General features: G+C 49.5%; 1 protein-coding gene across 2 annotated transcripts in view; it reads left to right on the top strand.

Moving 5' to 3' along the window:
• The window catches only part of RIN3 (Ras and Rab interactor 3), a 185,471-nt gene that overhangs the window by 113,393 nt on the left and 52,635 nt on the right, over positions 1-19,443 (top strand). For both annotated transcript variants that reach the window (XM_023205504.3, XM_023205505.2), the window contains exon 5: positions 19,200-19,291. In XM_023205504.3, coding sequence (XP_023061272.2) covers positions 19,200-19,291 — 92 coding nt within the window. The remainder of the gene's footprint in view (positions 1-19,199; positions 19,292-19,443) is intronic.

The following is a 19,443-nucleotide window of genomic DNA, read 5'->3' as shown; positions in this document are numbered from 1 at the left end:
TTAGGGTGGGGGAGGAATCTTGGAGAGTTGAGATGGTGATGGAAATTTGCACTGGGTTACATTGGTTATATTGACAATTGGGAGGGGCACTTCTTTTAGTAAAATGGATATAGGGCCTTAGAACCGCTAGTGGGAAATCCTTTGAGGGGACCCAATCTTGGCGTTGAGTGACCCAAACGACTTCGTCCCAAGTTGGACAAAACGGAAACCTAGAAAATCTAGAAGCATGTGCTTTGGAGGGGCAGAGATATTTCTCCGCTGCTGTAAGCTGTCTCTGGCTTTGGAGATCCCCACAAGGAATAACTAAACAAGCATCAAAGGTAATCGTCTGGGGTGAGTTTGATCTAGTTACATTAATAATGAGGTGGCTAGCTAGAGAACAAGGAAAGAAGAAGGAGTAACAGAATAGATGAAAGAGAATTAAACTTTCCTTAGCTTTAGTTTGGTAGGATTTTCCCCTGGGACCATGGCCCATGACCCTGGAGAGGGCGGCGCTTTCTTGACTCGGGTGTGATGGGTCCATCCTTTCTCGGCAGTTCGCACTGCAGTTTCAGTTGTTAGGAGCACTAGATATGGTCCCTCCCAGGACGGTTCAAGTTGCTCTTCTTCCCAGCTCTTATTGAGGATGTAGTCTCCGGGCCGGTGCTGATCAACTGGAAACTCAAGAGGCGGGGTTTGCGCTAAGAGACCTTTAGTCCTGAGGGAAAATAAAGTAGAAGATAGACCAAGTATGTAATTCCTACGGAATTGATCTTTGGTCTCAAAAGTGGGAATGTCACTAGTGGAACTTAAGTATGGTAACCCATAGAGCATTTCATAAGGGGATAGGCCAACGTCTGTTCGAGGGGCAGTTCGGATCCTGAGTAGAACGATGGAGAGACACTTAGTCCAGGGTAATGGAGTTTCTAAAATTAACTTAGATGATTTTTTAGAGTCTGATTCATCCTTTCTACTCCTCCTGATGAGGATGGATGCCAGGGGGCATGATACTCCCATTTGATTCCTAAAGCTTGAGTAAGCACTTTAATGATATTTGCAGTAAAGTGAGTCCCATTGTCTGAGTCCATGTTTTCTACTGGCCTGAACTGAGGTATTATGTTCTCTAGTAATACTTTAACCACATTATTAGCTGTTGCACTGGGGAGGGGAATGGCTTCAACCCAATGAGTGAGGTGGTCTAATATTACTGTTAGGTATTTAAGGCAACCTAGTGGGGACATTTCAGTATAGTCAACTTGAATGCTTTGAAATGGCCTTAATCCTGAGCTTCTGCCCCCAAAAGGTTGTTTCCTTGGGGCTGGTTTGTTTGTTTTCTTACATGTTAGGCAGCTGGCCACAACTTGTTTTGCGAAGGTGTAAATTGCATCCATAGACTCTGAGAACTGCATCACACATAGCTCGAGGTCCCCAGTGAGTCCCTTGGTGTAGTTGGGACAGGATTTCTGTCATAAGTGGTTTGGAAAGCATTTCCCTTGGGTCTGGAAAAACCCACTTCCCTTCTGAGTTTTCCGTAGCCCCTAGTTTCTCTAACTTCTCCTTTTCGGTGGGAGAAAAGATAGGGATTGCAACTGGGGGAGAGAGACAGGGAGTCAGGTGGAAGATAGGCGCTTTTTGAGAGATGGCAGATTGTTTTGCAATTTGATCCGCAAGGTTATTCCCTTGGCTTTCAAAGGTAGAACTTTTCAGTGCCCTGGGACATGCACAGTAGCTGTTTCTTCTAGTCATTGTAAGCTCTTTAAAACTTGAGTGATTAACTATTTGTGGACAAAGTCCTGACCTTTGCTGTTAATTAGGCCCTGCCCAGTCCAAATTTTTCCAAAGGTGTGCACTACCCCAAAGGCATACTTGGAGTCGGTATAGATGGTACCTTCTTGCTTTGTAAATATTTTAGAGCCCAATTAACATGAACAATTCACAAGTCCGAGCAGACCAATTATTTGGCAGTCTTCCAGATTCTATTTCAGCAAGAACTTCTCCATCTATGACAGACTATCCATTCTGTCTTTTTCCTTCAACCACCCAGGACGCGCCATCTATAAAAAGATGATGTCCTGTTTTAAAAGATTTCTCTTAAATCAGGTCTAACCTTAGAATGGTAATCAATGAGATCTAGGCAGCCATGTTCAGGATCTTTGGGGTTTGGATTCCCAGTTAGGAAAGCAGCAGGGTTAAGGGCACTGTCAGTGGTGACAGTGAGGTCATCTTTTTCTAATAGAATGGCTTCATATTTTAGAATTCTTGAGTCAGTAAGCCATCTACCCACCTTTTGGTTTAATATTGTTGTAACTTGATGAAGTGTGCTAACAATTAATTTACCCCCAAAGGTTAACTTTTTACTTTCCTCAGTCAACAAAGCAGTGGCTGCCATAGATTGAATACATCCGGGCCATCCACAGGTTACTGGGTCTAGAATTTTTGATAAAAAGGCCACGGGCTGCAGGTGGCCCCCATGTTCTTGGGTGAGCACCCCTAAAGCTACTCCCTTATTTACACTGACAAAGAGGTGAAATGGTTGTTCGAGGGAAGGCAAAGCTAAAACAGGGGCAGTTTTGAATAAGTGTTTTAATTCTTTAAAATCATTGACTTCCTCTGGGGCCCAAAGGAGGGGGTCAGGTTTTTCTTGGGTAAGCTTGGAGTACAGAGACTTGACTTTTAGAGCATAGGAATCAATCCGCAAGCGGCAACATCTAACTAGCCCTAAACATTTTCTAAGCTCTTGTTTTGTACTAGGCAGGGGTAAGAACACAATTCCTTTGACTCTTTCAGGTCTTATTTTTCTCCTGTCCACACTTATCAGGTGCCTTAAGTTCTTGACTTCTGACTCTACAAATTGGAGCTTCCCCTTTGATACCCGTAATCCCTTCCCTTGCAGGTGATTGAGGAGACTGATGGAGAAATCAGATACTTGTTTCATGACTTCCCCAGACACAAGTATGTCATCTGTATATTGGAGCATGCATGTAGACTCTGGACGGATATTTTCCCTAAAACTTGTTCAAGAATTTGGCCAAACAGGTTAGGAGAGTCTGTAAATCCTCGGGGCAGGACCATCCGGCAGTATTGTTTCCGCCCTGAATGAGGATCTTCCCATTCAAAAGCGAATATGTCTCAGCTGTCTTCAGCCAAGGGACATGCCCAAAAGGCATCCTTTAAATCTATTACTGTACACCAGGTCACATGGAATCTTGCTGAGGATAGTGTACGGATTGGGGGCAACAAGGTGAGTGGTTTGGACTATTTGGTTAATGGCCCGGAGGTCTTGTACTAGTGAATATGATCCATCAGATTTCTTTACAGATGCTATAGGGGTATTATATGGAGACATACAGGGTTCAAATAACTTATCCTAAATAAGAGCGTCAGTCACAGTTTTCAAGCCTATCCTGCCTTCTAGAAGAATTGGATGTTGCCTTCTCCTTACTATTTCTCCAGGAGTTTTCAACTTCATATGAATGGGGGGAGATTCATAGTTTCCCTCTGTTCCCTTCTTTTGACCACACATTGGGATGAACGTAACTTTCTTCTGCGATGGTGAGCAGGTTTAATGAAGTGACAAATCCTTCAGGGCAGGCATGCAAGCCTGTGTCTAGTTTTAACACTGGGTCTCTTTCTAACAGGTTTGTTCCTGCTTCGGGGATTAGCAGGAATTTAATACTAGCTGATCGATTTTTGTGTTTAACTTCTGTTTCTTCTAAAACTTTGGCTTTAAATCCTTCCCCTTTGCCCCTGAGACAAGAAGTTCCTCTAATATAAAATTAGAGGGCTAAGAGCAAACAGAGGAGCTAGCAGCCCCTGAATCTATTAGAAAAATAATAAGCTCATGTTTGGGTCCCACGTCTAAATTTATCAAGGGCTTTTATTGGGACTCGAGATAGAAAAGACAGAGCCCCTAACTTCCCTATTCCTCCTCAAATGCCATGAACAGAACAATTTCTTTTTCCTTCCCCCACTCGGGGCATTCTCTTTTGAAGTGGCCTTCTTTTCCACATTTAAAGCACCTATCCTGTCCTCCCTCTCCCTCAGTCCTAGGATTCTTTGACCTTCCTCCCCGATACTCTTTAGAGGGCCTGGTAGCTGAGGGTCTGAGTCCCCTAGTTGGAGGCTTGGGTCCTCCAAATGGGGTTTGGACCTTTTATAATTCCTGGCCCCCTGGAGTCTCTGTTTAGAAGTGTATGGGCTTGAAGCCGTCTGTTGGAAGGTGGATAGCGTAAGTTTTGCTTTTTGTTTTTACTTTTCTTCATCTCTCCTCACATATACTTTTTGGGCTTCTCCTAGGGATTCCTCTATGGATCGGTTTTTCGTTTTCCAGTTTCTGCAACTTCTTCGCTATGTCTGGCCAGCTATTTGTGACAAAATGTAGCTTTAATATTCCTTGCCCAAGGAGGTCTTCTGGATCTAAATCTGCATATTTCCTTATCTGTTCCCTTAGCCTTTCTAGAAATTTCATGGACCCTTCATCTTTTTCCTGTTGTATGTCAGATGTTCGGGAAAGATTCTGAGCCTGGGGCACTGACTCCCGAATTCCTTTAATTACCATCTCCCTAAGATCTTTCATGTTTTCCCTGTGGACTGCGTTATTATCCCATTGAGGATCTTGGGCTGGGAATTTCTGGTCTGCTGCAGGAACGTTTTGGCCAGGAGAATATTCACATTCCCAAATTGTCATAGCAGCCCTGCAAATAAATCATCCCCCTTTCTTCCCCTGAGAAGGGGACACCCAGGATGGACATTAATTTGGCCCAGGTATATAACTGGGGGCCTAGGAATTGATCTGCTACCCCGTATGGGTCATCTAGCAGTGGCTTAAGTTCTTTGTTTAAACCTTGAACCTCTGAACTAGTCAAGGGAGCATTTACAAAGCCAACAGCTCCTCCTCCCTGGGACGCCTCTCTCAAAGGGAAGTGAGTCGGAGCTGATTCCTTAGAGGTAGAGGGGAAAGGAGGATTTTGAATATCCTTCTTACATGGTAGTCCCTTTAGGGAAGGATACTTAGGCTCACACAAGGAGTAGACTCATGGTGTGGCGGTAATTCCCAAGAGTCAGAGTATAAGAGGGGAGGAATAATAGGAGTAACAGAAGAATCTGGGACCGAGTCCAGGGTGGCAGCAGCTGCCTGTGAAGGGGGCAGGTCAAGTGGGGGGGAATTAAATGGAGAAAGGTGGTTTAGAGGGTTCCAGGCATTGGAATCCCTCTGCCTAGGGGTTGGTTTTACTATGCCTACTTTGGGGAGTGTGACATCTGATCCTTCCCCTGCATTCTTTAGGGGGAAGAGGAGAACAGGTTGTTTTCTCAAGCAGAGGGCATAGTCTCTTTCTTCCTGTGAGACCAGACTTTTGTCATTCACATACTGAATTAAAAGTTAACAGACCCAATCCTCATCTGATCCCTATTTTGGCAAGAAGACGGTTTGAGGATGGGTTCCTTGGCCCAAATGAAACAACAATATTTTATCATCTGTTGCTTTCTCTTGTGCCTAGTGCTCTCATTCTCCTTCCAATATTTTAGCATGAGACCTAAAGAACTATCAGAGGGGATCTGACTATCCCCGTCCTTACCTTTTCCTGTTGTACTAGGAGTGTTTCCCATCTTGGAGGCTTTGGATGCCCCCTTGAGTGTGTGTGTGGCCCAGTCTCTCTTACTAGAGATCTCTTGCCTTCCCTTTTCTCTAGAGGCTCAACCCCCATTAATGGAGGTTTCTTGCACTCCTTTCCATTTGCCTCATCCTATCTGGCCACTTCCCTCATGGGAAATTAGGTCCCTCTTAGCATTGGCATGCCGGCATAAGCCCCACGGCAGGATCTGTCCTAAGCCATATGATGATGAGGTGACCACAGAACCACAGATAGGACCCACTCACCCCAGACAGCAGTAATGCCTATCACCATTCACACAAGCAGCACCACAAGCAGTAGTGCCTGTAATCATTCACGCGCTTTCAACCTCCGAGATATTCCAACCACCAAGGAAATACTTCACCGCCCCCACGGCTTTTCTTACTTTGGTCTTGTGTGCAAAGTTACCTGGTCGCCACGGTATTTGTAGGCAAGCCTTTCCTTCCCGCGTTGCCGAGAGTCCGGGTTTATTCGTCACAGCAGGTGGGTTCCCGATCTCTAGCCCCTGAGGCCACCTCAATGAGGCAGTGGGACACGTCTCTCCCTGGGAGATGACCAGAGACCCCTTCCCCAGAGGAGAATGGGAATCCCGGGCAAGGCGCCAGATTGTTAGAAACAAATTGTCAGTGCTGCGAAGTGAACCCAGCATTCAGGCAGAAGTTTTCTCAGCAAGGCAATCTCCTTCTATAGAAGGTCGCTTCCTGCATGCAAAGCAGAGGCAAGGGAGAGTGTGCAAAACAAAAGAGACCAGGAGTTTTTATCCCTGAAGCAGACCCTGTTCCTGTGTCCTCCCACTGTGGGCTGGGGTTGGACCCCACAATCTAGGCTAATTCTGATTGGCTACTGTTGACATCATCAAAGGAGGCGAGGGTAGGCGTTTGACAGGGAGGATAGGTACAGTATATCTTGGGTGTGTTTAGGCACCTCAGAGATAGGGAGGGTTGACAGATGAATGGGTAAGATTACCTTTTAGAATAGAACAAAGAACCAAGAACCAAAACCCTTTGAAGAGGAACTATTTGTTCTTAACAACAGCAGCACAAGTGGGATCCATGCAGTGCCATCCCACTTTCCCAGTAGACAGTAAACTCCAGATTCTAAACAATTTGGGGGCCAAGCAGCATTGCAACTGCAAGAGAAAATTCTAAGGAGGGCTTAGTACTAGACCTCAGAACCTCTGCCAAGAGCATCCCCTTTGAGGAGGTTGAGGTCTGCAGGATCCCCCAGAGCATCCTCCTGTGGGCTCCAATCTTAGAGTGTCAGATGTCTCTGACCTTAGGTGGGCACTGGCACCACTCTGCATGTGTTCCCTCCAGAGCCTGCTCTGAGCTTTCTTTTGGTACCTGGATGTAATCCCTGAGTTTTAACATCCTTGTAATTTGATAAGGCCACGCTTTCCCATGCTTCCTCTTCTGTGAATTTTAATGATAGGAACTGGAGGCTGGGTGGGTTTCTTTGGCCCTTAGCCAGGTGAATAGGAGAAGGGAAGAATTTAGCATAAGAAAAGAAGGTTTAAGTCCTGAAACATGCGAGTTTGCTCTGAGCTGTGCCACAGGTAGGGATCAGGGACCACACTCAGAAAAGAGTTTTTTTAAAAAAGAATCCTTTCCCATTCTGGACAGGGCATTCATTCCTAGGCCTTCAGGCAATACTGAGGAGTGACCCCAGCCAATTACCCTCAATTTCCAAGGAACTACTGGGAAACAGCCACTGAAAGACTGAAAAAGAAAGAGAGGGGAAAAAACATGAAAAGACCCTGGTCCCTTAAGTGAACCGGGCGGTGACATTTAGGCTTTTCCACATGGAAACCCCTTCGTTTCACTGGCCACGGCCAGAAAACTGCAGTTGCTTTTGTTTAGGCGCTGCCCACCAAGGATCCTGAGTTGGAAAGAAAAAGAGAGAGAGTGAGAGAGACAGACAGAGAGAGAGAGAGAGAGATTGGTTCCCCTGTATGGAGCAGAAAGGAAAAGGAGAAAGGAGAAAAAGAAATCCCAAACTTTGGACTTCCCTCTTCCTCCCCACCTGCTCGCCAAAATATGTCACCAGTGGAGGGTGTCCAGGTTCTTGGCGTCTTGAACAAAGAACTGGACAAAACGCACGAACAAAACAAGGAAGGAATGAAGGGGTTTCCTGAAAATGAAAGTACACTCCACAGTGTGGGAGTGGGCCCAAGCATAGGGCCTCAAGGGCACTGTTATGGAATTTGGGGGAGTTTAAATACCCTCTAGAGGATTCCATTGGTTACTTGGGGTACACCCTATGTAAATGAAGAGGATGAAGTAAAGTTACAAAGTCATCTACTTGGCCTACGCCCTATGGAGAGGATATTTCCTGTCGTAGCTGAAGTGTGAACTGGCCTTATGTTCCCTGCCTCGAGACCCTATTTTCCTGCCGCAGTAATAGTTGATGCTAACAGCTGCTGCCTCTTAAGGGCACACCAGGTACCTGGCACTGTGCTAAGGGCTTTTATAGCCATTCTCTTTTTAAATTTTGCGAACAATTTCAGGAGGTAAATGCTCTCATTATCCCCATTCTACAGATGAGAAAACTGAGACTGAGAGAAGTCACTTGCCCAGCTGGTAAATGGCAAGGCAGGGTTTCAAACCAGACACATCTCCAAAGTCCCTTGTCTGCTCCAGAGGCCTCACTGTATGCATCCTGCAATCATTCTGATGCCTGTAGGCCCACAAAGCAAAACATCCCAGGCCTCCTGGCCCTTGGTGCCAGCCTGACATGTTAGGGTCTCAGAGAGGCGGGTTCCAAGCTCCTAGCCATAGCGGAAGAAGCCTTACAGTGTTTGGCACATGTTAGGTGCTGTGAATGAACAAATGATGACATAATTGCAAAGCCCAGAACTTGAGCTTGTTATTTAATTTCTCTGAGCCTCAACTTGCTCTTCTGTTAAATAGGAATGATAATATCGTTATGTTAATGCTGAAGGAGGGAATAAGAAGCACATGTAAAGAGACAGCACCGACCCAGCTCAGTGGATCATACCTGTAATCCCAGCACTTTGGGAGGCTGAGGCGGGTGGATCACTTGAGGTCAGTTCTCAAGACCAGCCTGGGCAACTTGGTAAAACCCCATCTCTACTAAAAATGGAAAAATTAGCCGGATTTGGTGGCACTTGCCTGTAATCCCAGCTACTCAGGAGGCTGAAGTAGGAGAATGGCTTGAACCCAGGAGGCAGAGGTTGCAGTGAATTGAGACTGTGCCACTGCACTCCAGCCTGAGCCACAAAGCATGACCCTGTCTAAAAAAGAAACAGCACCCTGTCCCACACCCAGTCAGTGCCCTTGTTCTACTTCCATGAATTGGGCCATAGGGGTTTGCTGGAGCAGCAACTTCATCTATGTCCAGGGAGCTCTGGAGCCATGGTCACCAAGCTCACTTCTGTCACCTCTCAGCCTTTCCTCCATGTTCCAGAAAAGCAGGTGCCCCTGGGCCTACCCTCAAACCTCAAACCAGGGGTACCCTTAAGGAGGCCACAGGGCACAGAGCCTGCCATCACCGTATTTTGGGGGGCATCAGCTCCAAGGCCTGAGTTTGTGAGTAGCTCAGAAGTGAGATGCTGTGGGAGGGAGAGCCCCAGGCTTGGAGTTGGAGACCCATCACTTAGAAGCTTGTGACCTGGGCAAGTCACCTGACCTCTCCTGGCCCCAGTTGTCTCCCCCATCAAGGGGATGTTAGCCAAGATGGAACATCAAAGTTCTAGACCTCTGTGGTTGCGCAATTCTAAAATCCTGCCCTACAGACTCCTGCAGAGCCTAACTCCTGGAGGTAGCAGGTGATGTCGCAGAGGCATATCATATGCCTTGTGTCACCTCCAGGACCTGGCACAGAGGGGTGTTCCAGTGGATACTTGTCAGTCCTGGCGTTTAGTTAGACATGTGTCCCCAGCATCATGCTGAACCGCAGGCCTGGTCCTGAGCAAGCCTACCCAGGCCCCTTCCCCTTCCCAGAGCCTCTTGTCAGTGAGCACCTGGGGCCCGGGGGCTGGGCTGGGAGTCTGTTCCTGGAGCTCATTCCCCATGGCAGCCCCCAGAGGGCCAAGCTGCACAGTGAAGATTCCCCAGAGCAGGACACCCCCGTCCCTCTCAATCCAGGAAGCACATTCTGTGCTCTGTCTGCAGCCTCTGCCCCCAGACATAAAAAAGGAGACAGGTTCTGCTTCAAGATGCTCACTCCAAAGTAATGCAAAGCCTAAGTGGACTGGCATAAGGGCTCTGGAGAGGGTTTCCAGACCTGGCTGGGTCCCACAGTCACCGAAGAGTGGGTTAAAAATACAGACTCCTCCCAGGAGATCCTGATTCAGTGGGTCTGGGGTGGGACACAGGAATCTGCATTTTTTTGGGGGTGGGGAGTTGGAGTGTCACTCTGTCACCAGGCTGGAGTGCAGTGGCATGATCTGGGCTCACTGCATCCTCCACCTCCCGAGTTCAAGCGATTCTCCTGCCTCAGCCTCCTGGGTAGCTGAGATTACAGGCACACACCCCTACCCCCGGCTAATTTTTTTTTGTATTTTTAGTAGACACAGGGTTTTACCATGTTGGTCAGGCTGGTCTTGAACTCCTGACCTCAAATATTCTGCCCATCTCAGCCTCCCAAAGTAGGAATCTGCATTTATTTATTTATTTATTTATTTATTTTGAGACAGAGTCTCGCTCTGTCACCCAGGCTGGAGTGCAGGGCTGGATCTCAGCTCACTGCAAGCTCCACCTCCCGGGTTTACGCCATTCTTCTGCCTCAGTCTCCCGAGTAGCTGGGACTACAGGCGCCAGCAACCTCGCCCAGCTATTTTTTTTTTTTTTTTTTTTTTTTTTTAGTAGAGACGGGGTTTCACCGTGTTAGCCAGGATGGTCTCGATCTCCTCACCTCGTGATCCGCCCATCTCAGCCTCCCAAACTGCTAGGATTACAGGCTTGAGCCACCGCACCCACCCGGCCGGAATCTGCATTTATAATGAGCCTATCTCAGACCAGGGTTTGAGAACTGCTTCCAGCTACCAATTGCTTAGCTGGGGGTCTCCTAGGGGCAGACTTTGGGACGGGATTCATATGCAAGGGGTGTTTCAGGACTGCCCTCGAGGAGAAAGCAGGAGGGAGTAGGGGAGCAGGATTGGGAGTGGGAGAAGCCCAGTGAGGGTGCGACTGCAGGGTCACCCCAACCTCAACGTGGCCCTGTGGGTGACTCTGGAGCATAAAGTAAACCTGAGGCCACTCCTAGGCATGTGTGAGGCTCCAGCACCAGGACAATCCCTGATGGTCCTAAGGGCCAGCACTTAAGGCAAACCCCACTGAGGCTAGGGGATGGGTGTGTAGAGCTGGTAAAGCCATCAGGGTGGGTGGGGCGTCAGCAGTGATTTCGTGACTGGCTGCTGCTGATGGGGCATCTGTGCTGAGTGAGCCTTTGTGCTGTGACTGCCCGCAGAGCTCCCTCTAACCGCTACAGCAATAACACCTTTAGGGAAGGTATCACCACTTCAGTGACTCCAGCCCCCAGGGCTGTGCTGAGGATCAGACTCCATGATCCTTGGAAGGGGTTTAGCAGAGCACCTGGTGTGAAATAAGGGCTCAAAAAACAATCGAGCATGTTCTTATTGCTGTTATAGATAAAGAAACTGAGGCTGGGGATGTGACCTGCCTTGGTGTCACAGCAAAGTTCTGAGCCGATTTGAACTCAAGTGTGTGTGACCCACAAGCCCCAGCTGCTTCTGCCCAGGAGACTGACTGCCAGGCCTGTGGCTGGGAGGATGCCTGTGCTGCCCGCTTCCAGCCGCTCCCTCCACATATGGGAGACATGAGGCCCTCTTTATGAAAGAGTGATGTTGGGAGCCAGGCAAGGAAGGGCAGGAAGGGAACTTAAGGCAGAGGAGACAGCATGGGCAAACGCCTGGCAGTGGGAACGCTGTGGGCAGCCTCAGGAGTGGCTTCATGGGCAGAACCGCATCATGGGTGGGAGGTAAGATGCTTGGAAAGCCTTGGACGCTGCGCCTGGGGATTGCAGGGACTTCCTTCCACAGGTGCTGTGAGCCTGTTGCTGATACCAGACTGCTCTTCAGCGAGCAACCTGGTCATAGCAGGTGGTGGGACTGAAGGAAGGGGAGAGCAGAGACCAGCAAGGGGCTGCTGCAGCCATACTGGCCCTGCGTGGAGGTGACTGCCCCAGGCAATGCCTAGGGGAAGCAGAGGGGTGAGGGCAGCCACTGAGGGTGGGAGCAGGGGGAGAGCTGGGGTTTCCATCCTTGACGACAGGAGGACGAACATGCTTGATGGTTTCCTGAGTATTTACTTGGTGCCAGGTGCTCTGTTCAGCACCTTGCAAGGATCATGGGGCCTGATCCCCAGCACAGCCCTGGGCACTGCAGTCATTAGCCTCAAGAAGTGGGCACCATTACCCAAAATGAGGAAGGAAGAGAGGAGCCTCTCAGGCCTGCCCCACCCTAGGATGTGCCCAGTGTTGTGACTAAGCTGCCACCCTCCTGTCCCAGAGGAGGAGATGGCAAGAGGAGGGGCTGGCTGGCTGGGCATCCTTGCCCTAGGAGAAATCTCGTCACTGTGCCTGGAAGGCTCTGATCTATAGCCGGCCAGTCAGAAGCCCGCTGGTGGCCCGAGACGCAACTGCATCTGAAGTGGGGCAGTCTTGGGGGACGAAGCCTTAAGTCTGCAGAGTCTAACTCTACATCCAGGTAGTTAGTGTCAGAATTGAGCTGAATTGTTGTGTACCAGTCGGTGTCTGGAGAATTGGAGAATTGATTGCTAAGTGTTGGAAAACACTTCAGAGGGGGGTTATAAAATCAGTTTAGTGGGTCATGACTGGCTTTTTTCTTTTTAATGAAAAAGTAAACTGGACTAGAAACTATCAGAATCTCATGTAGCTGGAAGAAGTATCGTTTTGCTAAACTTTTGTTTCAGTGGTGTTTGGGTGTGTGTGTGTGTGTGTGTGTGTGTGTGTGTGTGTGTGTGCGCGCGCGCACATGCTGTGTCATGATGTCAAAGGTATTTCTCTTTGGTTACAAAGGTTTGGAAAGCACCAGCTAAAACAGAGACCTCCAGAGAGAGACGCTGGCTCCCTGGGAAGAGTGTGGGGGAAAAGTCAGAATATTTATTGTAAAAATCCCCCCCCCCTTTTTTTTTTGAGACGAATTTTCACTATTGTTGCCCAGGCTGGAGTGCAATGGTATGATCTCAGTTTACTGCAACCTCCGCCTCCTGGGTTCAAGCAATTCTCCTGCCTCAGCCTCCCGCGTAAGTGGGATTACAGGCGCCTGCCACCACGCCCTCCTAATTTTTTAAAATATTTTTAGTAGAGATTGAGGTTTCACCATGTTGGCCAGGCTGGTCTCAAACTCCTGACCTTCAGGTGATCCACCCGCCTCAGCCTCCCAAAGTGCTGAGATTACAGGGGCATGACCCACTGCACTCAGCCAGCTAAAAATCCCATTTTAAAAATTCCTATTGTTGTGAATGCTTTTTAGTGGATTTCATAGTTTATGAGGAAACACACACACATCAGGAAGGTTGCTTAATTTTTATATATTTTTAGTAGCCCTGACCTTGGGGGCCTGTGATTCCCACCAAAGGCTGCATGCACCAGGATCCCCTCAGGAGCTGTTTAAAAATGTGGATTCTTGGCTCGGCATGGTGGCTCACACCTGTAATCCCAGCACTTTGAGAGGCCAAATCACTGAAGGTCAGGAGTTCAAGACCAGCCTGGACAACAAGGTGAAACCCCAGTCTCTACTAAAAATACCAACATTAGCCGGGGGTGGTTGCAGGCACCTGCAATACCAGCTGCTTGGGAGCTTGAAGCAGGAGAACTGCTTGAACCCAGCACCTGTAATCCCAGCTACTTGGGAGGTTGAAACAGGAGAATTGCTTGAACCCAGCACGCAGAGGTTGCGGTGAGCCGAGATCGCACCACTTCTCTCCAGCCTGGGTGCCAGAAAGAGAAAAAAAAACAAAAGTGGATTCTCAGCCTACCCCCAGACCCGATGCTAGGCACCCTTGGTTGGGAACCTTGGGAACCTAGCAATCTGCATTTCTAGCAGCTCCCTAGACGATTCTGATCCAGGCAGTCTGCAGAGTATAAATGGGTATGGCGGCCCCAGTGGAGTCCCTCACAAGTGTCTAGTTCCCTTTTGGTCTTTTGTTGTCAGTGAATGTTTAGGCGGAGGCCCCACCACCCCAGCACCCTGCCTGGAGGTTTTTCTTGGCATTTTCCAAGAACTAAGGACTCGGCATTTGGAGATGAGTAAGCTGTGCATGGCAGCACCAGCTTCAAACGCCTGCCTTACCCATCTTCACACCCTGCTAATGTTTACTGAGGCATGAAACTGACTTGCCCTCCAGACCCCAAACTGGGCAGTTTTTCCAGGCTCCACCTTTGTCACAGAGCAGGAGGGCACCATGAGGACACACTGAAGCTGAGGTTGGAGGACTGGAGTATTTAGTTACTGTCTTTTATTACAGAATTGGGAGGAACCGGCACAGGCTGTTCTCAGCCCATCATAGGCATTGATGGAGTGTAAATGGGAGCAAGCCTGGGAAAAGGGGGTCAGTTTGGTAAATTCCGTCATTTCCCCAAATATATCTACCTTATGGCCCAGCAGACCCACTCACATCTAGGAAGTTATTCGGTAGAAATACTAGCTTGAGGCCAGGTGTGGTGGCTCACACCTGTAATCCCAGCACTTTGGGAGGCTGAGGCAGGTAGATCACTTGAGGTTAGGTGTTTGAGACCAGCCTGGCCAACACAGAGAAAGCCCGTCTCTACTAAAAAAATACAAAAATTAGCCGGGCATGGTGGCGCACACCTGTAGTCCCAGCTACTCAGGAGACTGAGGCAGGAGAATTGCTTGAACCCAGGAGGCGGAGGTTGCAGTGAGCCAAGATCACACCACTGCACTCCAGCCTGGGCAACAGAGTGAGAGTCCGTCTCAAAAAAGAAAAAAGGAATACTAGCTTGAGGGCAGAAAGATGATGTGCTCAATTCGTTCTTTGCAGCACAATTGGATCCAGTGGCAATTAGGAAATAATTTTTTGCTGAAAACAAGTAGTCTAGGGGTTACAAGCCTGAACCCTCCATTCAGATGCAGGCTTTGTCACTTACAAGCTGTGGGAGAGGGGCAAGCCACTTAGTCTGTCTGTGCCCCAGTCTTCGGAGCTGTGAGATAAGCATAAGGAAAATACCTGCTTCGTGGAGTTGGTAAGAGGATTTAAAGAGCTAATATATGTAAAGTGCTTAAAACTGCTCCTGGACATTTAGTAAGCTCTGTAATGGTTAGCATTAATGAAAGAAAGAGCGAGAGAGAAAGACAGGAAGAGAGAGAGGGAGGGAGAGAGAGAAAGAAAGCAAGCTTGGATGACCATCAAAAGAAGAAAAATAGTGGCCAGGCACAGCGTCTCACACCTGTAATCCCAGCACTTTGGGAGGCCACTGTGTGGATCACCTGAGGTCAGGAGTTCGAGACCAGCTTGGCCAACGTGGTGAAAACCCAACTATACTAAAAATACAAAATTAGCTGGACGCGGTGGCACATGCCTGCAATCCCAGCTACTCAGGAGGCTGAGGCAGGAGAACTGCTTGAACCTAGGAGGTAGAGGTTACAGTGAGCCAAGATCATGCCGTTGAACTCCAGCCTGGGCGACAGAGCGAGACTCCATCTCGAAAAAAAAAAATTAAGTAAATGACGGTTATCCCATGGGATACTCTGCAGCACAGAAAAAGAAAGACTCCAGTATACATGTATGGACTTGCTCACTATATAGATCACTTTACTGTTCAGTAAAGAAAGCAAGCTGCAGAGCAGTAGATGGAACATAGTGCCATTTTCATTTTTAAAATACGTGATGTCGGCCAGGCGCAGTGGCTCACACCTGTAATCCGAGCACTTTGGGAGGCGGAGGCAGGAGGATCACTTGAGGCCAGGAGTTCAAGACAGGTCTGGACAATATAATGTGACCCTATCTCTACAAAAAAATTAAAAATATATAAAAAATAGTAAAATAAATGGCGTGTGTACATGTGTGCTTGGGCACGCATATGTGTGCGTTAAAGAAGGGCCAGCAAGGTTACTCTCCAGAGTGTAGACCAGCAGTCCCCAACCTTTTTGGCACCAGGGACCACTTCCGTGGAAGACAGTTTTTCCATGGGCCAGGGATGGGGTGGGGATGGTTTCGGGAAGATTCAAGCACATTACATTTATTGTGCACTTTATTTCTTTCACTATTACATTGAAATATACAATGAAATAATTATACAACTCACCATGATGTAGTACCAGTGGGAGCCTGAGCTCGTTCTCCTGCAACTAGATGGTCCCATTTGGAGGTGATGGGAGACAAAGACAGATCATTAGGCATAGAGTCTCAGAAGGAGCACAAAACCTAGACCCCTCACTCACATAGTTCACAATAGAGTTTGTGCTCCTATGAGAAACAAATGCTGCCGCTGATCTGGCTGGAGGTGGAGCTCAGGCGGTAATGCGAGGATGGGGAGCGGCTGTCAAGACAGGTGAAGCTTTGCTCACTGGCCCGCTGCTCACCTTCTGCTGTGCAACTCGGTTCCTAACAGGCCATGGCCTGACACCAGTCTGTGGCCTGGGGGTTGGGGACCCCTGGGATAGACAGCAGGACCCTCTGGAAAATGGAGGACCTGCACATTTTAAGCACTTTTGTATTATATGACTTTGACTACAATAAATCTGTTTTTCTTTTCTAATTAAAACAAAAATCCAACATTTTAACAAATGTTGACAATAGCACTTACATCACAGGATTGCTTCAAGGGTTAAGTGGGATAACAGGGAAAGCTCTTGGTGAGTGATTGATAAAGCTTAACAAGTGATAGTTCCCTTTCCTTTAAAAAAAAAATGTAGTGGATGATTTGTGATACTGATTGAAAGTTTTGCCCTGTAGATAATCAAATTTTATATTGGTATAGATTTTTACATGTTTTAATGTTTCTGTCAGAAACTTACTACTGGCTGGGGGGTCTTGGGTGAGTCCCTCAACCTCCCTGAGCCCCTGTGTCCCCTGGAAAACAGAGGTACTAATGCCTGCCCTCAGGGTGCCTGTGATTTAGTACGAATATCACTTAAAACCTCCGAAACACCTAGCCCCACACCTGACACATAGTAGATGCCCAGCAAACACCCACATCCTGTGTGTGCTTTCCTCTGGATGGAAGAAGCTGCCCCTGGGTGCAGTGGCGAATTGGATGGGATGTGGAGAAGCAGAGTCGCATGAGACCCTTGAACCCCAGGTCATGGAGGAAGAAGAGTCCATGGTGTGGCCTTGAAGGATGTGTAGAATCGTAGATGTAGGTGGTGGGGATGAGGGACTGTTCCCTCTATGTGTAAGCTCAGAGATGGGAAATGAGTGGGGAACACCCACTGGAGGAACTTGAGCGTGATCACTTGGGAGCCAGCAGGAGGCCCCCGAGTGTGGGGAAGGGACTGTGGAGAGCAGATGTTGGGGAGCAAGCCAGAAAGGCAGAGCAAGGCCAGACCGGGGGAGACCCTGGATGCTGGGATTCGAGTCTGGGGTGTGACTGCAGCTGCAACTGCAGCGGACTGAGTAGAATGATGAGGTGGCAGGAGGCTGTCCTGGCAGTCACGGGGTGGCACAGATGAGCTGAGCAGCCTCTGCTGGCCACTGTGATACTCACGGCGATGGAGGAACCATTGGAAACCCCACTGATAGGCCACCAGGTAACCGAAGTAAACTGAGGCAACTTGGGATGAATGTTGCTACCCTTCAGAATTTGAGCTGGGGTTAGTGGTGGCGGGCCAGGGCCTGAGATGGGAGTGCAGCACTGAGGGCCCATCCAGTCTGGCCATCAGAAGACCTTGGGTTGCAGCAGAATCGCACAACAATGACAGAAGATGCCAACGTCAACTGACTGGTCCCCAGCCCATTTGACAGTGGAGAAGCCCAAGGCCACCCCCAAGACCTGAGAAAAGGGCCCAGAACCTGTGCCACAGCCTGTCCTGTCCTACTCTTCTGTAAACACAAGTGTCCCAGCTCCATCGAAGCGCTTCCCAAGAGGCCATGGGGGCACCTGGGAGGACACAGAAGCTGACATCGCTGAGCAGAGGTGCCCCAGCAGGGGCCAGCCCCATCCCAGGCCGTCTCTGTTCTGCTATGCCTCCGGCTCAGCTCCTGAGTTTGGCTGGGTCTGTTCAGCAAATGGCCTTGGAGCCTCAGGGTGAGTGCTAAGCACTGCGGGGCTTCGGAAACCCGGAAGGCAGCCCCCACCCATTCCAGGAGCTCCCAGGGCTCCCAGCCTCATGTCGCCAGGAGGATGAGTTGCAGACAGCAAAGCCACGAAGACCCCAGGGAGGAGGTAGCTCTGGCTGAGGCCATGGTGGGAGGCTCAGCAAATGATGGATGATGGGATTTCAGTGGGCATCAGGATTTGGGGAGAAAGTGGACGAAGCATGAGCAAGGGAGGGTAGCACAGGTTGTGAAGAAAATAGTGGTGGCTGCCAGGTCTTGATAACCACGCTGGGCACTCTCGCATCCATTCCTGTCTTCACAGAGGGGGAAATGGCCTCAGAGAACAGGGCAGGTGGGATAATGAGGAAGGAGCGGGAGACATGGCTGGAAAGGGGGTCCCCAGGCCTTAAACACTAGGAAGAAACATAGAATCGGGACCACCCATCTTGGGGCCCTGGCAGTGCCACATTCCCCTTCCTGACCCTGTGAAACAGCCTTGGGCCAAAAGTCAGGAGCCCTGGGCTCAGCACACAGTGTCTTCAACTACCACGTGGCCTGGCCATCCCTTTTCCTTTCTGGGCCTCTGTTTCCCAACAGTCCGAACTCCTTCTGGAAGATCTCTGGAGGGAATCCTGAACAGTTCCCTATTGTGACCAAAGCCATGAGATGAACCTGCCTGACTGTGCGTTTGCCGGGAGATGCCTGACTGTGCGTTCGTCGGGGGCTGCCTGACTGTGCGTTTGCTGGGAGATGCCTGACTGTGTGTTAATCGTGTTCTTCGGGGGCTGCCTGACTGCGCGTTTGCTGGGAGATGCCTGACCGTGCGTTCGTCGGGGGCTTCTTGACTCTGCGTTTGTTGGGAGATGCCTGACTGTGTGTTCATCGTGTTCGTCAGGGGCTGCCTGACTGTGCATTTGCAGGGAGATGCCTGACCGTGTGTTCGTCAGGGGCTGCCTGACTGTGCATTTGCTGGGAGATGCCTGACTGTGTGCTCGCTGCACATCTCAGTGTGTACCAGCAAAGTCAGAGGGCAGGGAGGAGTGGGCCACTCACTTTACCCTAAAGAATGCCTTTAGAGGAGCTGGCCTGGGCTCAGCAGGCCAGGAAAACTAAGAAGCAGCAGTGACTCCGCCCCCCAACTCCTGAGGAGGGTCTCCACCTCTCTGGGTCCCTGGTGCTGGCTCAGGACCTAGAGTTGACTGGATGCTCCTTCCACCTCAGAGTCTGCCCCTCAGCTCCAGGGAAGCTTCCAGGATGTATGGAGACCCCGGCAGCCAGCAGAGATTGCCAGGGCTCTTCCTTTGTGGAGGCTGGGAATGGACACAGTGGCCCCAGACATGACTTCCGCCCCCTCGTGTCTTCACAGAGACTTACTGCCCTTCACACTGCGGCTGCCCCAGGCCATCCTCGAGGCCAGCAGCTTCACGGACCTTGAGACCATCGCCAACCTGGGTCTGGGTGAGTCCTCTCCAAGGGGCCAGGGGAGCTGGTGGGGCACTAGGAACTGGGGCCCTAGGATTGCCCCAGGGGCCGCCTGTGCAGAAAGACAGCCTGAGTCCCAGCTCCCATGGGACCACCACACCCCTGCCTCAGGCTGCCGAGCCGCGTAC

The sequence above is a fragment of the Piliocolobus tephrosceles genome, chromosome 6 (assembly GCF_002776525.5).
Source record: "Piliocolobus tephrosceles isolate RC106 chromosome 6, ASM277652v3, whole genome shotgun sequence".
Taxonomy (NCBI): Eukaryota; Metazoa; Chordata; class Mammalia; order Primates; family Cercopithecidae; genus Piliocolobus; species Piliocolobus tephrosceles.
Note: the sequence above shows the minus strand (reverse complement) of the source record. Positions and strands in the feature narration are given on the sequence as shown.